Source organism: Astatotilapia calliptera, chromosome 10 (genome assembly GCF_964374335.1).
Source record: "Astatotilapia calliptera chromosome 10, fAstCal68.1, whole genome shotgun sequence".
Taxonomy (NCBI): Eukaryota; Metazoa; Chordata; class Actinopteri; order Cichliformes; family Cichlidae; genus Astatotilapia; species Astatotilapia calliptera.
The window spans coordinates 12,858,929-12,877,045 of record NC_137431.1 but is presented as its reverse complement, the minus strand read 5'-3'; the positions used below and the strand labels follow the sequence as shown (position 1 = coordinate 12,877,045).

The following is an 18,117-nucleotide window of genomic DNA, read 5'->3' as shown; positions in this document are numbered from 1 at the left end:
AGCATATCTTTATATCCCATCATTGTTTGCTTTCTAGTTATTTCCACTTATACTAGGCTTAATACTTAAATGAAGTCGTAAGCAACAGTGATTTTACCCTCCATGTGACTCGTATGCTCTGAGATGTCATCGGTTGCAGGATTACATCCATCGGAGGCCCGTCAGGTGCTGTTGATGGAAGATATCAGATAGTGATGGCTCTACTCCATACAGAGACAGCAAAAACAAATACTAGATAGGCAAAAAAACGTGATATTTAGAGAAAAACAATCACTTACGTGCTTCTTCGGTACTGATTGTGAGCTCTTTGCTGGGAAGACTGCGGCCAATCTTGTTGTAGGAGTACATGCGGATACTATAAACGCATGCCGGGTGCAGCTCTACAATGTTGGCCTGATTGTTGGTGGGTGAGATGTTCCTGGTTGTGTACATGTGATCCCATGTGTCTGTTGAATATGAGCAGAGGTTTATTTTTTCAGTTTTTAATTATTGAAATAACTTTTACATTAGGGATTAGGCTTGTTGTTTTTAATAACCCACCTGACTTGTTTTTGTACTCAATGTCATAGCTGGTGATGATGCTGTTGCCATCAAACCTTTGGATCCAGCGCAAGTTCATGCTTCTGTCCTTCACCTCCCGTACTTCGAGCTCGGGAGGATCGGGTGGCTCTGCGTGAGGGTGGAAAAAAAAAGAATTTTCCTTTGTTTTTACCACCATCAGTATCTCGTTAAATAACCTTTCCTCATTAGGTTGTTTACATACTTTTTTTCCCCTTAATTCTTTATTTAAATAAAAGAAGAGGGATTTGCAGTTGTTTGTAGAAATACCTTGTACAGTGAGTTGGATGAGCCCTCTGCCCTCTCCATAGGAGTTGATGGCATGGCAGGAGAAGAAGACAGAATCTCCTCGCTCGGCTGGGTTAAGCTGCGAGCATCAGTACAAGCAGGGAAAGATGACGTGTGAAATTTAGGAATATAATATCCTAAAAATATTCCCATAATAACTTCCTTTAATAGGACTTTTTTTAAAGCTTATTAAACCCTGCAATAGCCTATAGTAGAAGTAGATTTTTTTTTTTTTAGCATAGTTCGGTGTAATGGCATTAAGCTACACTAAAGCCCTGAAGAGTATAAGTATATATTATCTGACCTTTAGGGTAGAGATGACTTCATCCCCCTTTTTGTTGATGCTGATGGAGTAACGGGGATTTCTCTCTGCGTCAATGACTGTGTCCCCTCTCTCCCAGCGGATAATAATGGGCTGCTCGCCCCGTGCTGTGCAGTTCAGCTCCTTGATCTGGCCCTTCCTTGCCATGGTAGTGTTTGGGTGGCTGGTGATCATGGCAGGGACTGAGCAAATAGACAAGTGTCAGCATGATGAATCGTTTTGTATGGAATAATGACATGAGGGAAAACGGGCGTGTAGTATTGGAAACTGAGCAAGGATATATTACACATGTATAGACATCTCTTTTTTTCCATTTTATTCCCCATTTTCATTTCATGCTTCAAGCCCCACTGGCCTCTAACACCACCTCCTCCCTCTTTTTATTATTTTCGGTCTCTACTTTCGCTTCTCTTCCTCCTCTGTTACTTAGACGTAGATTATTGATTGAAGAGGTTCCTGTGGTTTTGCTTTCATCACTAATTCATCAACCCTTTTCCCCACCAAACATTCTGTAGCGCACAGGCTGACAGCCAGAGAACATCAGTCAATAGGAAAGGCACCCCCAGTGAAGGATGTGCAGGACACAGACTAAGTTAGGCTATGTTAAGCACAGGCCGCACTAGCCTGGGGCAAAAGTGCATCTTAGAAGAGCTGATCCCTGTCCAAAAAGCTGAGACTTATCTCAGCGCAATCCAGGAGATGTGGGTTTGAAAAGAAGTGGGTTCATGCCAAAAAGCAGAGGATTGACACTTACTCTTGACAGTAAGGATCATGCTTTTACTGATGTCTGAGCCCACTCCGTTGGAGGCCTGACAGAGGTAGTACCCCCGGTCGTCTTCAAGAACATGTCGGATCAGCAGAGAACCGTTTGACATGATCTGGATACGGCCAGTTAGTGGGACAGGATGGTACTGCTGAGGGTTTCCTACGCCTGCAGGACACAACACAAAGCATGTATGGAAGCCTGATACTTTTTCTTGTTCGTGTGTAGCTTTTACTGCAATGCCATGAGGATAATGTGCAGATTTTACCTTTGGCATGTTTCCACATGACTTTTGGAGGGGGGTAACCTTCCACGGAGCAGTTAAGTACTCCAGCTTTTCCATAGATACAGTCTTGATTGTTGGGCTGCACCACAAAACGCGGCGGCACTGAGAAACAGAAATCCTGATTTTATATAAATGGAAAAACTTGGTAGAAGTTACAAAAAGTAAGTGATCACAAAACAGTTCTACGGTTACTTTACACATTACACGTCACCCCTCACCAGTAACAATCAACTGTCTTTCCCAGCTGACAGTTGCAGCAGCATTGCTGGCGATGCAGGTGTAGTTTCCATTGTGCTTCAGTGTCACATTGGAAATTTGCAGGGAGCTCATGAACTCTTTGGTCTCTATTGCAACACCAGAGGCAGAGCCTGGCACGATGAGCTGGCCGTCTTTGTGCCAGGTGATGCGTATGGGCATGTCCCCAGATGACACCACACAGGCGATGTACATGAGCTTCCCCACTGAGGTAGAGGGGATATCGAAGGGCTGGATGAGCGGTGGCACTAGAGGAGAGAGAAAGGAAATCAGTGGAATAAAGGCAGTGATAGATGTTGAAGAGCGGCAATGTGGCCATCTGGAGCAATGCTAAGAGTCTGAGAGAGAGAGGGAGAAGGTCATTGGCCAGTGGGCCCCTCTTCAGCACCCCCCCACCACCCCACATCTCCTGCAGCCCATAATAGCTGCTCTGGTTACAGTCCAATTGGCAGGGGGAAGTCATTCTGTTGCCATGGTAATGGAGGTTGAGGTGGGGGTACTACAGCTGAGACATCTGGGGGATTTAATCTAGGCTTCATTATTATTCATCTAATTAAATCAGAGACACACTCACACACAGGCACATGTACACACCCTCAAACACCTCTGCAGCTGCCCTGCTTACTGCCATCGTTATCCCGCTCACAGACTAAATGAAATACGCACGACAAACATAAATCTACCCCCAAAACACCATTCATCTGCATTCAACAGCATTACTAAAGTTGCACTTGACAGCTTTGTACACTGGTGTCCCCCAAGTAGCAGTGACTAGCTGCTCTTCATCAAGAAATTTTACTTGCATCGCTTTTTTCCCCATCTTTTTTTAAGCTAAAGGAAGCAGTTTGAAAACCAAAGTAGTATTAGTATTGGTGATTGATTTCTTAAGATTTTTTTTCACTACTGTTTTAAGTGAATTTGAATTTTGGGTATGCATGGAGCATTACCTCTAGTTGAAATAGATTTGGGAAAAGCGTGAAGATGCAATATCTCCCTGTCAACTGATGTGTCACTTTATCTCTACTGCAGCCTAATTCTATAAATTGGGTTCATAAAATAGGTATAAATTTACCAAAAACACTGCCCAGTGCATCCGTACTCCTCTTCAGCTTTACCTTTGACAGTGACGTGGACAGTCTGGTTGATTGACACCTGGGGCTGGATCAAAACGCTACACAAGTAGGTCCCCTCGTCTGCGCCCTTCTGCACGTCTGTGAGCCTCAGTGTGCCGTTCTCAAACACCACTTGACGATGATTATCAGGCAGCTGCATGCCGTCCTTCAGCCACTTAATGGAGTAATACGGGTACCCAATCACACGACACGTTATATAGGTATTTCTGCCCGCCACTGCGGTGATGTCTCGCATGGGTCTAATTCGAGGTGGACCTGGAGACACGGGGAAGAGAGGGAGGGGATGGAGGGAGGAGACAGAGAGAAACACAGAGGTTGGAGAAAGGGGGAGATGAGGTGAGGGAGGTCATGGCAGAATATAGAGGGCAGCCACGGAGACAGGAAGGGAAGAGATAAAGGTTGAGGGATAGAGTGATTGGGGCCAGTTGACAGGTGGAAAGGGAGGTTAGTTGTGCCCCCTTTACTAAAATCTGATAGAGGATATTTGTTGATTTTAGCCTAATCACATATTCACTCAGTGTATTGTGTGTATAGATAGATAGATAGATAGATAGATAGATAGATAGATAGATAGATAGATAGATAGATAGATAGATAGATAGATAGATAGATAGATAGATAGATAGATGTGTGCAATGCCTCTCACTAGGTCCTGTATGTTTGTATAGATTCAGGTGTAGAGTGCATTTATATTGAAAAGCAGACAGGCACCTCTTACGTTTATGCGCGCTTGGTACTCGGCGCTACCGGCCGAGTTGCGTGCGACGCAACGATACACTCCTCCGTCTGGAATAAGTGGACTGCTGACGTTGACGTGCGATACAGTCAGGCCATCCGACAGGGTGTACTGGCTGGTCTTGTAGGTTGAATCTCTAATCACAGGTTCATCGTCCAGTGTCCACGTGATAGAAGGGGGTGGGGCTCCTTTGGCCGCACACATAAGGGAGAAAGGCTCGCCGGGGTTTACCACCCGCTCGCTGAAGGAAGACACAATACGAGGAGTACCATCTGAGAGGACAGGGGAAGAGAGGAAACAGAAGGACATAAATAGAAAGTGAGAAGTTCTGACAGAAAAGCAGAATACTTGAGAAGTTGCAAAGCCCACAGCAAACATATTAACTTTGAACACAAAGACTATGGCACCTAATACCTGCACTTATTTAAGTCACTGTCCACGTACCCTCTAGCAGAATAATAGAGAAGTCCTGAGCAGTGTGGCCCTTTCGGGAAGCAAAGCACTGGTAGGCCCCAGAGTGAAGCTTCTGTGCTGCAGTGATCTGCAGGGTGTCATTGTGTTGTCCTTGGATGGAGATGTGCTCGTCTGGGACAATTGGCTCTGTGTTCCTGTACCAGGTGATGGTGTATTCTGGAGAGCCTTCCACAGTGCAGGTGAAGAACAGTGTGCTGCTGATGCCCGTTTTCAGATTCTTAGGGGACAAGGTCACTCGTAGTGGATCTGAGAGAAGACCACAGGAGTTCATAAAACAAAAATGTGGATCACTTTAATAGTATATCTGCTATAATAATCAAAAGGCATCAATGTGATTTGTAGCCTGCTAACTTACCTTTTTATTTACTAATTATGTTATCTTATTCCAAAAGGTGTTTTTTGTGTCTTTTGCCTTTCCTGCATCACTCTAAAATCATTAAACTGGATTCAAAACATGACACATGGTGCTTACAGTAGGCGTTTTCATTCACAGAGATGGGGAGAAAGAGAGCGAGTACAATCAGCAGTGGTGACTCAATCAGTTGGACGCACTCATTAAAAAAGCAGCTGGAGATATCGCTTCACATCTCTGTCCACTTGTGTGTGTGAGTGTGTCTGTGTGTCAGCAAGAACGCGTGTCTACATGTGTGTATGTGTGTGTGTGTGCACGCAAATGTCAGTGAGCAATAAGGCAGCTGGTGGTGTATGCTGGGGGGCATCACTGTGCCTCCCAACCCCCCCTACTCACCCTGTCAGAGTCACAGACTGTGCTGCCATGATGTGCCCACTGGCAAAGCCTACCGCCTCTCTATTCTCTCGCTCTATCTCGCCTCACTCCCTTTGTTTCTTTGTATACTTTACACACTTTAGCTCAGCCTTTCTTATTATCTCGTTATTACATTGTAGATAATGTCATTCCAGCACTGTCTGGGTGTCCGACCGCCCCCCGCATGACCCCTTGTCTTTATCTCTGTCTTCCTCACTCTTCTTCTTTTCTGATGGTAAATGGTGTTGGCAGCTGTGATATGGAATCAGCCTGAGCGAATTACCGCCCTGTCTTTCCTTTTGAGGTCTGATATGATGGGACATCCTACAGCTCACACATATGTTTGTAACAGACACACTTTAGCTTGGACTTACATGTGCGCCCCAAACCAAACACTTAAAGGTGCTTACAACTATGTCTGTCTGCAAGGCTGATTCACTGACAAGACAACGAGCCAGTCTGCCAGATATTTTGCAAATGTGTGTGAGCGTGTGTGCGTATCTGTGTGTAATGAGCCTCACACACCTATCACGTGAAGCTGTCCAGACACCTCCTTTGAGCCAAAACTGTTGGTGACCTCGCATGCATAGCTGCCGCTGTCTTCTTGCCTCAGGTCACTGATGGTCAGCCCTGTCAATCGCCGCGTCCAGCGGGCATCTGAGGGTAGTGGGCGACCATCTTTCAGCCAGCGCACAGTAGGGCTTGGGTATCCTCCCGCTATGCAGGGGAGCTCAATACTATGGCCTGCGTAGACCTCCCCTGCTTGGAAACTGTCCAGGATGGTGGGTGCAGACTCGTTGGGGTCTGGAATGCAGACATGGTGTTACATTTTTGTCAAGACAAAGAGAAAAAGGTAAGTTCACACACCAGTTACTCACCCATTACAGAGAGCCTGGCTCCATTGCTTTGCCGTGTCTCGCCACTGTATTTATGCTTGGTGATGCACCGGTATGTAGAGAGAGCATCCTCTTTTTGAACATCGGAGATGTAAAGAGCCCCAAAGGAGGTCAGCGAGAACCTGTTACCTGAGGAAGACACATTAACAAAAGATCAACATTAATCTTCTTAAAGGAGAAGTGACAACAGGCAAAACATCACTCCGAAGACCTTGTGTGTAAAAAACTTTTCACTCCCTCCTGTTCCCACACTTTCGTGATGATCACTCTCGTTCAAATACATAGTGCATACTGCAAAACCATATTGTTCTTAGAACAAACAGCTGCCTGAACAGTTGGCACTACCTGCCTAATAATGCTGCTTCCCAAAGCCTGGCACTCTTTCAAGACCTGGAGGACACCCAGCGGTCACTTACACCACCCACAGACAGAGGAGAGACAGATTTACTGTCTCCCTCCACACACAGCTTATAACTCTTGCACATCACACTAACTACCATCACAAAACTCGTTAAGTGTTCTTCCTTTTATGCATGATAAGAAAACAGGAAGGCCAAAGATCAAATGTGCCTCTGTGTCTTCTCTTTCTTAGCATTTGTTTTATGCTACTCAAAGAACAGTTATGTCAGCATTACAAAGTCTTCAAGCTGTGTATAGTGAAGGCAGACATCAGTTTGCAATGACTCCCTTTACCAAGATATTCTTGCGTAATTTATACAGAACATTGTTTCTTTGCATAAAGGTAAGCTATCTTACATTTCCTGATAAAGTCCACAAACCTCACATTAACGAAGCTGTACTATGTCCTCACAGCACAAATAATCTCATAGTTTACCTTAAGTGTGACAGTCATTACAATAAGATTTCTTTAGGTTTGTAAGCATTAATTATCAATTGTGCCTTTTAGCATCCAACCACGGGGCAACAACTGGACTGGCTGCTTTCACATTCACCAGCATCAATATTTAAACTACAGAGTCTGTGTTTATCAGGGTCTTTCAGAGGGTTGAGCAGGTATACTGAAGGTAGCAGTTATGCACTGTGAATGTGTTTGCATCGAATATACTGTATGACCCGGGAGGAGGCACAGGCTGCAATTTCACAGCAGCCTTTGTTTGCCCCCTTAGAATGAAGCCTTACAGGATAATGAGCACTTTAAGACTGCTACTCCCACAACACCGACGACTAGCCTGTCACAACACTCTGACATAGGCAGGGAGAGAGAAACAGAGAGAGAGAGAGTCAGCAGGATCTGTCAAAGCCATTCTTTCTGTCCCTGTCTGCAGCAGTGAACTGAATTCATCCCATCTGCAGCCTCTTAAACAACACTTATTACACAATACACATCACATTAGTCCTCTCACTATCCAGCCATCACAACTGAGTGGTTTGTTCATAGAATCAGTCTATCGTTGGTTGACTCACTTCATGTCTTTGTGTGAACCATCATCAGTCTCACCCTTTTCCTCTTGCTCTCTCGCTTTCTCGCTGTTTTCTTTTTTTTGTTGTTGCTCTGAGTTTCTAAGCAGAGTGGCAGACAGAGTAAAATATTAATTACTAAATCCGAAATCACTGTGCTCCCTCAGCTTTTATTCATGCTGACTTGACTAGACAATGAGAAACAGAACTGTACATCTTTCTCTCTCTCGCTCACACACACACACACACACACACACACACACACACACACACACACACACACACACACACACACACACACACTCTGCTTCAGGAGAATACGCAGAAATGCATGCATACTGTACAGGCATTCTGAATATAAAAACAGTACAGTAGTTTCTGTTGCAGGTTTTTTTTTCCGTTGTGCCTCCTTCATGTTACACAGACCCTTACAGAGCTTGAAGATGATGGATTGGATTGGATTTGTCAGACTCAAAGCTATATTTTGTCTTTAGTTTCAACTCGTCCATGTATACTAAGCATAAAGGAAGTCAGAGCCATGCACATGTATGTATGTACTTAATTTGGAAGAAAGATGCAAAAACACAAGTGCAGCAGATAAAACTTAAGTTGGAAAACTGTTAACTCTTGAGATAAACCGCAAAAAAAAGATTCTAAAGTCGGATTTAGACTTCTCTGTGAAATCTACGTCCTAACCTCCGACATCACCACAAACCCCTTTCTAACCCTTGCCATTCAAAGGCCATTCAAGCCTTTTCGGGCTGCGTCGAACCAACGTGTATTTACATTTCTCTGGAAGTGCATCTCAGGTTATGTGAAAGGTTGCAGCATAGCGTTTTGTAGGAGCTTCTGGTTTTGTTGTAAGTTACTGTGTAGATTTCCTGCTGAAGCATAATCCAGGGATAACCCAGCACTTACACAGCTTAAGATTTGCATTTTGAAATGTTTTATTACCTTAGCATTAGATTTTAAAACACTGATCAACAAAAAAAAAAGCAATATATAAATACCAGCCTGTTTAACATCTAACCAAAACGGCTGTAAAATTTAAAAAGAAGAAACAGAGCGAGGCACTTACAGATCCTCAGAAATGCTCTGAAAGAACCATTTAAAAGGTTAAATAATTTTGTATCATGTATAAATGATTGTTTAAAGAGTCCTTTCACCCGAGAAGAAGCGCTTTGAAAGAAGCTGCATGGCCTAGAGGATTGTGACATTGTTAGATCCTGTATGAGTTTGGTCACTCTCAATGAGATGCATTCACAGGCAAAAACAGGGTGATGCCCAGATGCAGATGAGGTCCAGAGGGGAACTATTTTTATCTCCTTCTGCAGCTACATGTACGGGAAAGGGATTTTTATTTCTGACAGAAAAAAACTGTATATAGTGTGGATAATTTAACGGTTTAATCAGGAGTGTACATTTTTTAGTTTTGATGAAATTTTTAAAATAACTAAATTGGATTTGCTCTTTTTCCCCTTTTTTTTATGTAAATGTTGGCACATAGAGATAAACTAAGGTTAAGTCTGCTATTCTAAGTCTATAAGAGAGCCCAGTTACTCATGAGCAAGGCACTGCAAAAGCCACCTGCTTTACCCAATCACTTAATGGTGTTTCACCAGGCAACTACTCTGTAGCGGTGTATACTCCAGCTGTATGCTCTGCAATGTTAAACAGGGCATTAGTAAAGTTAAAGTTCCTACCAAGCCTGTGATAAAGGTGTGCTTTCACTTTATTTTTTAAACCAACAAAATGCCGGCAGCCTCACAGTCACACAGACCAGAGCTGCTGCTCTGACAAATTCCAAAGAGAAGGAAGGAAAGGGGAATTAATAGAAGTGTAAATGTGTGAGAGAATAGGAAAAAATAAAAGCAAGAAATAGTCTATAAATAGGATGTATACTGTAGCTCATGCGAGTCCAGCAGTGTGTATGTGTGCGCACCATGTGTGCGAGTTAGTAGCAGCCTCATTTTCTCACATGCAAATGAAGGCGTCGGCGCAAAGATAACGAGGCCCATATTTCCACCTCCTCAGTGGGGCCATTATTTATTGATGTTCTGCATCTTTCCCCCTCCCTCCCACTCTCACGCTTTCTTCATCCTCTCCCTGTTGCTAGGGTCTTCTCACTGGCATCCTGTTACGATTTTGGTGTACTTTCAGCAATTATTAAAGCACAGCGTGTTTACAATCATCAAGGACCAAATGTTGATACCCTAGGTGTTGTGTGAATGCAAAAATCGCAACGGCAAACTGGCTGTTGAAGTCGCTTAAATCAATAAAGAAAAGTAGGATCAGTTTGAAGTGGCTAAATATAGCTTTTCACATGCAAGTAGCTTTGTATCCAATCACAAATACTTTACAAAAACATACAACACAATGCACCGCGTTATAGCTTCCCGATTTCCTAAGCCTCAGTTGGAGGTTTGCTGGTTTCAGAAATCATTTAATCCAGTTCTGCACCTCAAAATCATGAAAATAACTAACAATTTGTCACCTCCTTTAACTAACTAATAAAATATTTGGAACTTCATTCATGAACAGTTTATTCAGCACTATTCCCAACAGGGAATCCGACCTACATGTTTAGAGGTGCAAATTTCCACAATATCCTATATTAAAGGCACCTAAGCAAGAATTTTCTTATGATACTAACCTGCTCAGATTTTCCAGTGTACATGACAAGAAGACAAAAAACAAAACAAAACACTGACAGGTCTGAGTAAAACACCTTTGCTCCCATGGGACTTCCAGTATGGACCCCATATCTAATGAGTTTGGAAAAGGCTAATGAGCTATCGAACTCTGATTCCTGTTTTCCTCCTGGTGGATCACTACAATCTGCCCCCTTGATTCTTCATCTTACTCGACCCTGCTGATGGTCAAAGGCAGTAGATGCTTGTTTCTAAGGGCTTTCCCAGTTAAATGAAGGTTACTGCGCATTATGACGAGTGTAAGGTAGCACACGGAGAAGGTCAAAGGTTTTAGATTCCTTCAAACAATCACAACATTACAGTGCCTCTCTCTACACAGAGGCTTTCAAACAAAATTGGGACTGTCGTTTCTCTGCACATTTCACGTGTCACAACACTGATGTTTAATATCTACCTGAGGCTTTTAATGTAAATTGATTCATTGTAACAAGCTGTTGTAAAAATGCAGGAAAATTTGTGACTGAATGTATACTTTTTTTTAAATACTGTACAATACTTTTTAAAATCACAAGCATTAAACTATTAAACATTTTAATAATTTAATAATTGACCACAAAGTGTTGACAGTTTGTTATTCCGAAAGAATATCAGGAAGTCGGGGGATTGATTGATTAAATAAATAAGGACAAAAACTACACCTGAGACTTGAGCTCTGGTACTTTTACATCTCAAAAAAGTGAGTAAACCTAAGATGTAAAAATACATAAAAAAATAAAGAAATAAAAAAGAATCATCATCAATCAAAGTTATTTTTTGAATAGTGAATTAAAGCTCAACTGAAAAAACCTAGTAAATCCAATCTGGATGCTACCTGAAACTAATCTGACTTTAAAAATAATTAGAATATATAAAACTATAAATAATAAACCTGACAGTGGGTTTATTTTGTAGCATAAACGATACAGATGCCATTTTTAACACTTTGTTAAAGATTGCATCTGCACTATTGAGCAGAATAAAGTGTAAAGTACAGAAAACCCAGAATGTAAAATGTCCCCATATGAAAACGTGGGGTCTCAGGAGGCACAGGGTTGAGGACATGCAGTTATATGTCAATGTAAGAAATTGTTAGTGTAGAATACAGTAGGGACATTGTAAAATAACAGTTTACTGCTAGTTAATATTCCTGTCAGTATCTATTAAGTATATGTATAGTACAGTATGCCACATTTTGCAGTGTATCTTTTACAGTTAAAACATAATTCTTCACAATACTTTCAAAGTATTTAATTACAGTGGAAAGAAATTAACCTTGATGACATTTTGATTGGAGATGGTAACAGAAGGGTTTGAGCTCCAGACCCACAAAAATGCATCTGCACCTGAGTGTCAAAGCTTTATTAGTCTTTTCTAATTGAAATTGATTTTATATCCTTTAACCTCCTAGGACCGGGCGCCCACATATGTGGGCATCACATTTTGGGTTGTCTAGACCAAAATACTAAATTTTGCTCTACAAGGGCCTGATATCCACTTACAAGGACATTGTACTGGCTCTCTTTTACCGAAATTTAAAACGAATATCCTCATATGTGGCTCTCATTTTTCTTAGAAACAAAAATCAGGTAAAAAAAAAAAAAAGAACAATCTGGTGATTCCTTGTTTTTACATTCATCAGGTCCTAATATGCCCAAATATCAAAGAGAATTTAAAAATGCATGCCATGGAAGAGTTTGGGTTTTAGGAGGTTAAACACCAAAATGATTTTGAGCTGCTAAAAAAACAGCATTCTGAGTCTCACTTTAGAAAAACTGCATTCTGTATTTCTGCATCATACCTGTGCTCTTAACGGCAAGTTGCAGAGAAGATTTTGAAAGAAGGTGAGAAGACGGAGGAGGGGAGGAGGAGCAGATCAAAGACTTGTGACTGTCACAGAAAGAAGACAAAAGAAAAAAAAAGCACAACATATTCCGGAGATATTCTCTGCAGTGCTGGAATATGCTTGGTGCTCACAAATCCAGGCACACGAGGCCTGGATTTGTGTGTGTGTGGCACGTGCACACACAAAGAAACACCTACCGGGCTTAAAATAGGACAAAAACTATTAGCCTGCTGGCACAAAAAATAATAAACTACGTGTTAAAATTAGCACAGTGGATCCTGTGAATGGCAGTAAACCAGTTTTGCACTAGAGGAATGCTTTAAAGTGGAAGAGGGCCATCGATGAGTCATTGACTTGATTTTAATAACGAGAAAGAGAGGATAAGAAAAAGGGTAGAAGTAAAGGGCATGATGCTGGGTAAAGTAAGAAGGAGATAACAGCCCATGTCTGTATTCTCCACTCCTTTATGCAAAAAAGGGGGTGTTACATCTGTATTCAAAGCGGGAGCCCTCTCAACCCTCCCTCTGTTCTCTCCCTTTTCTATGCTGTGTACATTAAAAGCCCAAGTAGAAGCAGGTGTCAACCATTTAAATATATACACTGTCCTGGCTTTTATTCTGCTGCACACTTACTTAACATCTATGAATGGCACCCTCTTAACTCCTTTTAATTCATATTCAAAGCAGGTTTTATTGGCACAACTGAGGTGTAAAAACGAATTGTGCGACTGGAGCCACTGCATCTCCTTAATGCGAGAGACTTTGTTAACAACACACAGAGCATGAGTCAATGTGCGAGATAGGACTAAAGCCACATGAACAATATCTGTGTGTCAGCATTCGATTCTCTCTTTCTCTCTCACTCGCTTCTTTGTCACTCGCTCATTTTCTGGAAAGGAGTCGAGATTGCAGGGCATTGAGGGAGCCGCGGTTCTGTCATGTTTTCATTAAAAAGCCACGCTTCACTGTCTAATCCTAACTGCTCTCCTCTTTCCTAACCAATTGTGACTGCTTACCTCATCTTTCAATCATGTTTTCCCTGCCCTGCCCCTTGCCGCTGCGTGATGTTGTACACCAACTCACCGTGAGGGTAACGAATGACATAAAGTTGGGGGGACAGAAGTGAGGAAGAGGCAAACATGGAGGCTAAGAAGAGGCAGGGAAACAGAGGGATGAGGTAGAAAAGAAAGCAGAGTCCAGTTTTCCACCATGATGGGACCACGTCTCTTCTGCTCCACTGACTGCTCTGTCCCAATTTGCCCTGTGTGACTTTAAACAGTAAACACTGGGGGAGGGGATGAAGTGTGTGTGTGTGTGTGGGTTTGTGGGGGGGTATCGAGAGACTGAATGGACCGTCGGGGACAGACATGAAACCAATTGTATGCAAAAGACATTGTTTGCATAGATATACCTCGACAGAACGCTGCAGAGGTGCCATGTTACCCCCCATAAAGCCGTCCCTAACCAGACAGGGCGACAATGCAGCGTAAAGCTAAATGGACCATCTCAGATAGAGAAAATTAAGCATCAGTGGAAGCATCAGAGGAAACGAGGGATGCAGGGGAAAGAGAGTGGGCGGATAGGAGAGAAATGGGGAGAGATGTAGAAATAGGACTCCATTATTCATGACGTGTGTTTCATGTGCTTGGTGACATCTGGGACAGCAGTGATAATGAGAGTCCCGGGAGACAGAAACCACACACACACACACACACACACACACACACACATGTATCCCAATGCATGGCATCGTAGAGACACGTGCCACTATTGTCCAAACACCTTCTCTTTACTGGATGTCCCATTAATTCCTATTGAACAGCTAATTTTCTGTGCACTAAAGCTTAAACACTGAAGTAACTTTGGTCTTCAAAAAATGCACCTCAGTATAAAAGTAAACATCCGGCAATGAAAAGCTTTCCACTCCTCCACCTTGTTTTCATTTAGTTGCAGATAAGAGACGATGTTGGATTTATGGTGTGTGTCTGCCATCATATGTGTGTGTGTGTGTGTGTGTGTGAGACAGAGAGAGAGATGAGATGAGATGTAGTGTACTCCAGCTTAGCCCCATGGCCTGGGGCAGTGAGCTGCATTAGCAGCACTGAGTGAGCTGCCTGGTCCCTCCCTATTAGAGTGCTGGTGGCAGAGGAGTGTCACTGCCCAGTATGAGGGAGAGAGAGGGAGAGAGAAAGGAGGTGGGGGGGGGGGGGCATGACTGATATAACCAAAGTATCAAATATCCTGAGTTTCATCATCGTTACTGCAATTAAAGAATGGAGATAACCATCTGAGAGGTGGAAGTCACAGATTAAAGAACCACTGACTTGGTTATTCTGTCAGCATAAAAGATTCAGTTTTTAAAGTTTAGTTCTGAAACAGTGTAAGCAACCTTCTTTGTGACCTTCTTTGTGACTGTAATATGTAAAAATTATCTGTAGGTGAAACTGAACCGAAAAGAAAATGTCTAGCGTACAGTATAGCTACAGTTACATTACAGCACGAGCAAATGCTGAATGTGAATTCTATGATGCACTTTCTCCTTGAGTCTGCATCGAATGCTCAAGAGTCCAAAGGCTGTCAGTCTGAATTTGTAACCCTATGACAGAGTCCAGCTTCACAGTAACGCTACACAAGACAAATGTGTACACACAATAGAAGTACACTCACTCTTCTGCTGTCAGTCTTCATAGTTAGCATTTCAAATTAGCTCAAAATAGCTAGAACAGCCTGTTACTGCATATATCTGCCAAGGTGTGAAGATATGAAATTTCTCCCCCCACACCGTGCATGGATTAGTCCGTGCGTCCAGAAAGATATACAGATCTGGACAACGCTGTGATGCTATATATAGAAATAATAAGGAATTTTCTCAAAATTTCCTGGATCCAGATGCAGACACAGGCACTAAATCACCTACTTGGACTCATAAACCTGATTATGCTTCTTGTTCTTTGTTTTACACCACTTGTCTTCCTCTTCTTGCGACATACCTCCTAAATTCATAAGTGCATACTGCACTATATAGATAGATAGATAAGATAGATGCATATCTCTCTCTCTCTCTGTCTCTGTCTCTGTCTGTCTCTCTCTCTCTCTCTCTCTCTCTCTCTCTCTCTCTCTCTCTCTCTCTCTCTATATATATATATATATATATATATATATATATATATATATGTGTGTGTGTGTGTGTGTGTGTGTGTGTGTGTGTGTGTATTCAATGTATGAATTTCCCCTGCAGCATAAAACATTGCATCTCATTGTCACTTTTTGCTGGATACCAAGCCTTTTACCAACACAATGCTCTGGAAAATGAGGGCTGCTATTTGTTTCTTCCCCATAGTATGTATATGCTCAGTTATTGACTGATGTCTTAACAGAGTTTCACTTTATAGTGATCAAACCACTCACCTACTGCAAAAATAATGAATTATTGAACATTTCCTATGTGCATACTAATCTATAAGCAACAAGCCACCTCTTCCTCAGACAGGCGTTTCTGTCACATAAAGACCTCAGAGGAGCTTTTCACTATGACCCACGCTATAATCAGTCGGGGTCTGTGATGTTGATCTGGCCTTTGTGCGTGTTTGGATAGCTAATAGTGAAGCGGATCAATAGGTCTGATTGAGAGGTCATGTAGGAACATGGCACTTTGATGACCACCGGGGATCCCATCCAGTCCCTCATCATGCCTCCTCATGAGACTGTGAATGATAAACCACATTCACAGAAACATGAGGAAAAGAACCTCTCACTCACACAGAGAGACTCACAAAAGTAGAAAATTGATACCAGAATTTTGAGCGTATGTAAACATATATTTTTACTACAATCCCACACATCAAATATGATAACATTTCAGGAGAAAACAGTGGGGCAACACTGTAAAGCTATAAGTTTTTGCGTTGTAGAAAGCCAGGATTAGAGAACAAATCACTGCCTTTAATAATGAAAGCAACACAGAAATGAAGAAAGAAAGGGACACGAAACTTCTAGTCTCTGCTGTGAGTGGTTGTGAAAATAAGCATTTCCTTAAATACGATTTCTTAGTAGATCCTGCTGTAATCTCCTCGCTCTAATCCTGCTTTCGCCTGCCTAAACAAAAGCGTGGAAGGAAGTAGGAAAAAAGGGGTAAAACCTCTTTGCTTCCAATCCTATTTCTTAACCCAATCCACGCCACATAAACCCTGCAACTCTTTTACTCTAAGCCTTGACACAAGCCTTCCTGCTTTCACTTTCCTTAATGACTGTGGATGTGGACGGAAATGCAGATTAACAGCTATCTCTTACAACGCCACTGGGGACCCGTTCTTTGCCTTGATATCACAAAAAGTGTCAATAATAATGCAACGATAATAATACTGACTGATTGGAATGATTGCTCAGGATTGTGGATATGACCTGAAATCAATGAAGATAAACTACTTTTATTGATCTGCTTTCCTTCTCATATTAGCTTTTTGTCTTCAGTTATAATGCGACAACTTTAGTAACTAAGCTACTAAGATTCTGTTTAGATGCCATTATTTGCTACTGCGCATCCATTTATATTTACTGAAAATTAAAAGTTTACAATTTTGGTATTTTGATTCTTCCACTATATCAACTACATTTGACCGATATGTCTCCATAATTCAATTACAATGTAAGTTAAAAGCTGATTTCTGCATTTTAAAAGAAGTCACACTTGTTGAAAAGTTCAAAACAGTAAGATTTGGCCTGGTTGGCGTTGTTTCATTTTCTTGGTTTGCTCTATGTGACTTTTCACAAAAAATTTATTTTCATCACAAAAAAAAAAGAAAGCCAAAGGAGCAAAATAATCTTGGTAATTTGTCAATGAAGAAGAAACTTCCTAAACTCTCGCTTCCTCTCTCCCTCAGTTTCTATACTCTCACAGCCTGGCTTGAAGGGTTACATAGTGGCCAGGTTTCTGTCAGACTGATGTGCTCGCAGGGGCTTTCCTATCATTCCCTCTTACTCTGAGTGACACTGATACACTGATGCACTGTAAACATAAACATGCTGCATGTGTGTGTCTATAGCTGTGTGTGAGCCTGTGTGTTTTTGATGGAGACAAGGAGGCGAAAAAGCAAACGAGAGCGAGGGCCGAAGCGTCAGAGTGTGTGCATTTCTGCGTTAAGTGCACGTGAGCAGGCGAGTGTAATAGTGTGTAAATACTCAATAACAGCCGACACTTGTCAGCCCTCTGCTCTGTACACACAAAGCCTGTGGTTGGGCCATTGTTGAACTCCGCCTCTCCATGCCATCCCTCCAACCCCCCCCCCCCCCCATCCCCTCCCAAATGGGCTTCTCAAGCAGAGATAATTATGTCTATTGTGCCCCTTGCAGCACGCGCTCACACTCACGCACACACACACACATACACATTCACTGGTTTGTGCTAATTAACACACCCACCCACGTGTCTGCTCAACCTAACTGAGTAAAAGATGGCTGCCAGCAACCCATCTGTTCCTGTCCGGCTCTCAGTCGCTCTCAGCACACTGGGGCAAATATGAGAGGGGCAAAAATATCTACAGAAAGTGAAAGACCAACTGACAGAGGTGAACAAACCACAAACAAGTGAAAAGACATACATTTCAACCCTGTCATGTTGATTGTTATGTCTCGGGAAGACAGTTTTTCCAGCACCTCATTGCTGAGTTTTGGTCATACTGCCACACGTTTG

At 42.3% G+C, this 18,117-nt stretch overlaps 1 protein-coding gene across 2 annotated transcripts in view; it reads right to left on the bottom strand.

Annotated features, from left to right (window-relative positions):
* The window catches only part of LOC113030275 (cell adhesion molecule DSCAML1-like), a 57,730-nt gene that overhangs the window by 14,743 nt on the left and 24,870 nt on the right, over nucleotides 1-18,117 (bottom strand). For both annotated transcript variants that reach the window (XM_026181541.2, XM_026181543.2), the window contains exons 4-16: nucleotides 6,460-6,606; nucleotides 6,107-6,385; nucleotides 4,786-5,061; nucleotides 4,317-4,613; nucleotides 3,588-3,860; nucleotides 2,436-2,720; nucleotides 2,200-2,319; nucleotides 1,923-2,099; nucleotides 1,151-1,350; nucleotides 829-925; nucleotides 541-669; nucleotides 279-446; nucleotides 98-168 (exon numbers count right to left, since the gene is read on the bottom strand). In XM_026181541.2, the coding sequence (XP_026037326.1) occupies nucleotides 98-168; nucleotides 279-446; nucleotides 541-669; nucleotides 829-925; nucleotides 1,151-1,350; nucleotides 1,923-2,099; nucleotides 2,200-2,319; nucleotides 2,436-2,720; nucleotides 3,588-3,860; nucleotides 4,317-4,613; nucleotides 4,786-5,061; nucleotides 6,107-6,385; nucleotides 6,460-6,606 (2,519 nt within the window). The remainder of the gene's footprint in view (nucleotides 1-97; nucleotides 169-278; nucleotides 447-540; nucleotides 670-828; nucleotides 926-1,150; nucleotides 1,351-1,922; nucleotides 2,100-2,199; nucleotides 2,320-2,435; nucleotides 2,721-3,587; nucleotides 3,861-4,316; nucleotides 4,614-4,785; nucleotides 5,062-6,106; nucleotides 6,386-6,459; nucleotides 6,607-18,117) is intronic.